The sequence below is a fragment of the Nanorana parkeri genome, unplaced genomic scaffold (assembly GCF_000935625.1).
Source record: "Nanorana parkeri isolate BGI_ZX_2015 unplaced genomic scaffold, ASM93562v1 scaffold1, whole genome shotgun sequence".
NCBI lineage: Eukaryota > Metazoa > Chordata > Amphibia > Anura > Dicroglossidae > Nanorana > Nanorana parkeri.
The window spans coordinates 2,146,186-2,153,859 of record NW_017306269.1 but is presented as its reverse complement, the minus strand read 5'-3'; the positions used below and the strand labels follow the sequence as shown (position 1 = coordinate 2,153,859).

Sequence of the window (7,674 nt, the reverse complement as noted above, 5' to 3'; positions counted from 1 at the left end):
CCCTCCCTCCATCCCTTGCACCACCCCTCCCCCCTTCCCTTAGCTCCTTAATATTTATTTGTGCTCATTTTCTTTCCTGGCCTTGAATGGGGCTTAGCTCGCGTTCAGTACAGCTGTATGTTTGCCGAGTCTCTTCCATCATGACTCATTATGCGTGTGTAAGTATCCTGGAAACCGTCTGGGTTTTCTTGGAAGAACAGTTGGGTCATCAGTGCAATCACTTAAAAGGGAAAGTAACCCATCGTCCATTTATATAATATTTACTAAATGGCGCCTTTGCTAGGAGGCGTTGCGCTAGTCTTTTCTGCCTACTTGATGCCTTGTTAATGGTAGCTCCAATGAGCATCAGATTCAGTTAAAGGTATACTCCACTTTTAAAGTGGGCCTATAGGCTTTTTATTTTTCAGTGTTTATTTGATATTACTAAAAAAAATTGGTATGTCCACGCCTTACCCAAATTTCCCCCCAAACGTTTCTTCTCCCCTCTTTCTATTTTTTAACCTTGTTTCTGTTGTGATAAACAGCTTTTTGCTGTGTTGTTATTTCCAGACACGGACCCCCCCCCCCCCAGAACTACATCTCCCAAGAGCCTGTCTGCACACTGTGTGTAGTTAAATGACTCTTGGGAGATGAAGTCATTTAACTACAAACAGTGTGTGGGCAGGCTCTTGGGAGTCAGGGTGGCAGCAATTTTTTGCTGGGAAAGAAATCAATGCATGCATGTGGAGAGGGACAGAGAGGAGTGCAGGATAGGGGGAGTTCTTAGTCCATCAGGAAGGGCTGACAACAATGCTTGGCATTTCAGTGCAGCAAATGCACTGGGAATTGAACTCACACAGGGAATTAGGAGCACACTGCATTTCTGGTAGATCAACATGTATATTCTGTACTTACAGTGCCTTTAAAGGGATGTAACATGGGGAAATGTGCATGTGTCGGAGAGATGTGCTGAATGAAGTTTTGCCCTGACATACACATGTATGTTGTTTTTTTACCATGTTTAATGTATGATTTGTAACTATATGGGGGAAGTACATGTATTTATTACAGCAGCACTTTACATAGTTGTACTTTCACATCAGGCCTGCCCTCAAGGAGCTTACAATCTAAGGTCCTAAATCTATCCCACATGCATACATACAAGTGCCAATTTAGACAGGAGCCAATTAACCTACCAGCATGACTATGGAGTGTGGGAGGAAGCCCACGCAAACACAGGGAGAACATGTAAACACCTTGCAGACAGTGTCTTGACCGGGATTTGAACTGGGGACCCTCAGTGATGCAAGGCAGAATTGCGAACCACTACGCCTCTGTGCTGCCCGTAAGTGAATATTGAATCATTACAGTAGAAGGCTTTGCTTCCAGTTGATCTTCTCAACTTGCTGACAAAGTCTACCTGATTGAAAGCATAGACACTCTGCAGTCTCTAATGATGCAATACACCCACAGTGCATCTGGTATCTAAAGACCATGTCATCTTTGCCTGGGCGGTAAGTGACATAATGTAGGTCAGAGAAGTAATTTTTCCTCAGAGCAGGATGGAAGTATTGGTTTACTCGAAAAAAATGTATTCAGTAATTCTGCCCTGCAGATGAAGTGTGTTTTTTGATGACAGGTCTACTGATTTAAGTTTATTTTCAATTATCCCCTCCAACACTTTTTTAAAAATACATTTGTTGTAACATCCTGGTGTGGACACCAACATCATACCAGAATCACAGAAAGTTAAAGGTTTAGACTCATGTAACTAATCTGAATATTATAAACTTGTGTTCATTTAGAACTAAGCCATATATCTATATAAATGTCCAAATAGGTGATTTATCTCATTGTTAGGTAGGGAGGAGCAGAGAGTAACCAGGGAACCATTTACAATCGCAGAGGAAACTCAGTGATGTTTTAAGTAGTATCTCTGTACCGGTCTTCCTCAAATCTCACAGCGTATTAAGACACGCAGATAGAAAGATGTATTTTATCCAGAAGTTTTGACTTCCAGCGAGCCTTATCTACGAGCTGTAGGTGACAGCTTGCTGCCGTTATTTCATTTATGCATTTTGACAGATGGCACTGGAGAGTATAATGCACTTTTAGACTTCTCCATCAGTCTAATGGAGGTAACCGAAGGTTCTTTCAATTCTTCTCTTGGCACAAGAAGTATGTCAGTGAAATTACCTTCCTTTGTAATGATTAAACCTCACAGGCAGAAACTGTTACAATAATATATCAGGAACTCTGTTAAACATATACATTTGTTTGTCATTTGTAGTGATTTATATTCTTTAAATGAAGGTTATTTATTATAACAGAGAGAAAGATAGAGAGATGGAAAGATAGATACACGATAGATAGATAGATAGATAGATAGATAGATAGATAGATAGATAGATAGATAGATAGATGGATAGATAGATGGATATATAGACTAATAGATATGAGATAATATGAGATAGATACATAGAAAAAATAGATAGATAGATAGATAGATAGATAGATAGATAGATAGATAGATAAGCAGATAAATACAGCCATTCATATCTTTTATATGTAAAGATTTTTATTTATTTTTTTAGCTCTTATGTAATCTGTGGAAAATACAAATGTTATCAAATATGTTCAGTTACTAATTATTATCTTTCTGTGGATACAAAAAAAAGATAGAAAGATAGAGAGATAGATAGATAGAGAGATAGATAGATAGATAGATAGATAGATAGATAGATAGATAGATAGGAAAGAAAGAAAAGATGTATCTATGAAACGTTTGGGTAGAATGGTGCTCACAGGTTTCTGGAGGACAGGGGACGAGACCTAACATTTAAGGACTTCTCATTCTCCTCCAGCACTTCTTGGCATTTCAGTGAGCAGTAAGCCTGTCTGCTTAGGACACATCTGTGCTGCAGGCTGGTCCCTCCATCTCCCCAGCAAATTAATGGCTTCATAATTTATCAGAAATGAAGATGCATGTGGCGAAAATCAATGTAGCCCCCCAAGGTCAATTAAGTCTTCTTTCCTACTGTGTTCGGGGATTCTTCTAAGAACTGGAAAGATGATCGCTTGTAAATGAACTGATTGGATGACACTTGGGTAAAAGACATACTGGAGGTTATATGAGATTCAAAGAATTAAAGCTTTACCTAGAAAATACAAATATAACCTTTCTTTCTTTTTCTCTCTTTCTTTCTTTCTTTCTTTCTTTCTTTCTTTCTTTCTTTTTCTCTCTTTCCTTCTTTTTTTAATTTTCTTTCTTATTTTGTGTAATGTTTCTATTAGTAGTTATCATCTCGATCTTCTGATGTAACTAGTTAGTAAGCAGGTGACTGAGCACATATGCAGGTTGGAAGATCTACCTTCAACAGCTGCATATATTCCCCAAATACAGTGACCTACTAAGTTGTGGAGCCAGAGGAGCCATGGCAGCCAAACAATAACAATTTACAGAAGGTAGCTGCTATTTTTCCCATGGCAGGTTCCCTTTAAGTGGTGTGTCATTAAAAAAATAGAAAAAAATAATTATCAAGATTCTTTAAAATACTCTGTAATTGATGTAATTGAACGCTGGGACAAGACTCATTACCTGGAAATTTTGAGCAATCTTTGTTTATTTAAAGTGTTGCAATAGTGAGCAGATTAATGGTAAATGAAATAATTCAAGAACATGGTGCATGTTTTACTTTGTTTCATCACTCAACTCATATCTGTTAGTTGTGTTATTAGTAAATAAAGGTCATATAGTGAAAGAATATGTGTTCTTGAATTAGGAAAAAATGAATATTATGTTAAAAAATAATAAAAAGATGCTGAACATTTCCTTAAATTTAAAATGTATATTATTATATATTACATGATACCAATACATTTTTAATAAGTGTGTAAAAATTTTGCTAGAATATTGCAAAATTTGTATTCAAAGTTACATATATATTTTACTGTCTTTGTTTTCATTTGAAAATGTCATCTCTATCTGGAAAATCTTTTCCTTGACTAGCACAATTCTACATGCAGGAAGGTCTGTCTCCAAATCATTTGAAAAAGGCCAAGCTTATGTTTTTCTACACACGCTACCCCAGTTCCAACATGCTGAAAACCTACTTCTCCGATGTGAAGGTAAGTCCTCTTATGTGTTACATGTAATCTTAGTATTGTAATCACTTGAGCCACCCATCAGCTCCAGTGGAGAGATTTTGCCTGTTGGATTTTATGTGCTTGACCCTTACCTCAAGGCCTAAGGTGTATCGCCAAACCCTTTTTTTTTTAGTTTGGGATAGCATAGGGAAGGGTTAAAACCCACCCCTTTTTTGTTGTATGTGTCCCGTTGGGCATATATATACCTTTACGTCTTGTGCTGTAGACACAACAGGAGGTCAGAGGACATGTCTTCAATGTCAGAAAAATCTGTTCTTAGAAAATGGCCACCAAAAAAAATGTCACCATTGGGCGATTTACCTATTTTTCTGTTTTGAATTTCCTGTCACTTCAAGTCCCGATGACAATGGTTACCAAGACAAATACAGATGGTGCATATCCCTAGCGGAAATATAGACAGTAAAAAAAACCTGCCAGGTATTCTAAGCCGTCCCTACTTATTCAAGCCAAAACAAAGAAAGTTTAGGCTTTTCATCCATTTTAGGGCCCATATAGGGGCAGCAACTGTTATTGTAATAATAATTCAATAATAATAGTAATATTATTTAAATAATATTTCATGACAATAAACTGTAGTTTGTTCTTAAATGGTGTATATGTGCAGCCAAAACCTTTGGATAGAGGGATGAGGTTTTAGAGCCTCTGTGAGGTTTTTCTTGCTGTCTGTGTCACCACTGGCAGATTCACCTTCTCCATTTGTGCTGATAACCATTATCACCGAGACAAAAAGTGCTGCGAAATCCTAAATGTTATAGTTGTCATTGGAACAGAAACAGAAGGAAAATCTTCCAATGGGAACACCCCTTCTAGTGGCAGCTGTTGTAAGCACCCCCAGTAATGTTATATGGTTTGTATCAACCCTTGCGACTACCCTTTTTGCTGACATATACTGAATATTATCATTACAGGTATCAATGCTATAAAGTTACCAAAATGCAATGACCCTGATTTATTAAAGCAATTGAGCATCTCCACTTTGCAAGATAAGTTTCACTTAGCTTGTGAATGTAGTGAAAACTCACTTTGTAAAGAATATCCAATCACCTGCAAGGAAATTATTCATATATGTGCAGTAATTAAAGTCAGCAGCGCTTTCCCACATTCACTAAGTAAAAATTCCCTTGCAAAGTGAACATGCTCTTCTACTGTGGTAGATCAGGGTCAATATGTTTTGCTGTTGTGCTTCTTCAATGATATTGTAATTTTTACCTGTAAAATCTTTTACATTTAACTGTACCCATCTGACAAATATAATACTGTAAAAAAAAAATAGTTATACAGTTTAAATGATATTTCCAGTTGTGTTATCCTGATATATGTTTAAACCATAGACTTCATGCAACCTATTCAAGCGTTGCCCGTTGCCATAATTCTTGTTGGGTTTAGCCTTTAAAACAAAAACTTTGGCCTCTTGCATCAGCTTTTTTCTTCACTTCATTAGGACAATTAAAAAGTTAGCAACGCTTCATATGTTCTACCGATCTCTGATGTTGTAGAAAAAGGCTGATAGACCGCGCGTAAACAGGAAATGCAGTTGTGCCATTCGGCTCCACAGTAAGACATTGTTTACACGTTAAGTAATAATCGTGTGATAAAGCCTAAGGGATGCCTAAACGATGTCCAAGGGCGGCCTCCGCTCCGTTCAGGGACATTCTTCTAATTGGCCCCGTCTGCGCCACTTTCCCATGCTTCTGCTTATATAAGCAAACCGTAGCTTGCCACTCTCCCTTTCTAAAGAAAAGACTTGCATTGACATGTTCCCCCTGCACTTGCGACCGAAAAAACAAAAAAAACAAAAAAAACAAAAGTGTTGATTGTCCTTTATTTACAACTTAATTTGTTGTTGATGCCGTCTACGCAGAGCATAAGGAAGATGAACAAAGTGACAGATTCAGGGCACATTATTCAAATGAGGGTATGAAAGGCATTGACTTCCAGCTGCACACTCCTTTAATACACACAATATCGGGCACTCCTTTCTTATTTGTTGTATATATTTTTTTTTTCAAAGTAATTATTTCCTCGTCTTGGAGCTCATGTTGGGAACTTTAAGTTTTGCAGTATGTGGCTTTCATTATGCTAATGTCACACATGGTATAATTGTCTGTTCAGTGCAACGAATATTGAATTAGTCAAATGAGAAAAAGGAAGACATATTTGTTTTAACACTCAGAAGTGTCATTTGCCCGAGACTCTCCATTGGGCTTGATTTACTATATGGGTAGAGCAGGGCTTCTCAACCTGGGTTCCCTGGAACCCTAGGGCTCTGTAAGAAGTTCCCAGGGATTTCAACACAATTGCAGCAGACTTGTATCTGCCCGACGGTAACTATACTTTTCCCCCTGCAGCTACCACTAATTTACTACTGCCGGGCAGATGCTATGCTTATAGTTCAGATTCCTGACATCACAGTGCGGGATGTGGAACGAGAAGAACCCATTGACTCCCATAGATGTAGGATCTGTGTTCGGGCACTAATTTTAGAACGCTCCAGACCTGTGTTTTTGTGACTCCATTATTCAGATATTTAGTATGAAAATCAGTTTTATATTTTTAATAGTGTTTGTGTTTATTATATCTACAAGTTTTTTGCTACATCTACAACTCACTGACCATACTAATGTACACCGAGCTGTAGATAAGAAAATGTTTTCAAGGGTTCCCCAAGGGGTAAAAAAGGTTAAGGTTGGACTAGAGTATTCTTAGTTTGGAAAAGGAATGTCAACCTAGCATTAGGTGAAGTTTGATTCACATCAGTCATCCAATCATGAGCATGCATGAACCCTGTTTTATTTTATTTCGCTTGTACATGACTGAGTATTCATCTTTAGAGCATTTACAGCCTCAGCTTATTCACTAAATTAACATTTGTTGCATGAACTTTTTTTAAATAATTTAGAAAAATTGACCCCCACTGACTTTAGACATTTATCCCTTTGGTCAAGAGGGAGGAGTGCTAGCAAACATTACTGTGATTGGTCTATTCATGGAGGGGCACAAAAGCAATTGGTTGAAAAAGGCCAATGTGTCAAAATTTGCCATGAATTACTGTCAAGTGGTAGGTGATCTGCTGCCACCCATAGTCATGAATACTGTGATTAGTCCACAATCATCTCATGATAATAGTTTCATTTGCAGTGCAGTTTAAACATCACAGAGAATAGTAAATTAAGCATCTGTATAACAAAATATGATTTTTTTTTAAGTTTGGCTCCTAGTGAAAAATTAAATCAGTTAGCAATTACTTTAGCAACTATGCCAGCTCAGTTCTTTATAATATGGGTTTGAAATAATATACTGCAGCTGGACATGTGTGTTTCTAGAGGCAACTGCAGTTTCTTGTCAAGGGATTTTATACAATGCATCTATTCTCTCTTAAGCTGGCCATACACCTATAGATTATCTGCAGATTTTCTATGGTCAGATGGAAAAAGTGCAACAGATTCCTCCATCTACGCTAAACTGTGTGGATGGAGGAATCTCCCACTGGGCCAAGCTTCAGTATCTTGCTAGTTGGCCCCGCTGGCT

At 37.6% G+C, this 7,674-nt stretch overlaps 1 protein-coding gene across 1 annotated transcript in view; it reads left to right on the top strand.

The window, feature by feature from the left end:
• PROX1 (prospero homeobox 1) overlaps positions 1-7,674 on the top strand; it is a 79,635-nt gene that overhangs the window by 22,750 nt on the left and 49,211 nt on the right. Inside the window, exon 3 of the mRNA XM_018552621.1 lies at positions 4,000-4,107. Coding sequence (XP_018408123.1) covers positions 4,000-4,107 — 108 coding nt within the window. The remainder of the gene's footprint in view (positions 1-3,999; positions 4,108-7,674) is intronic.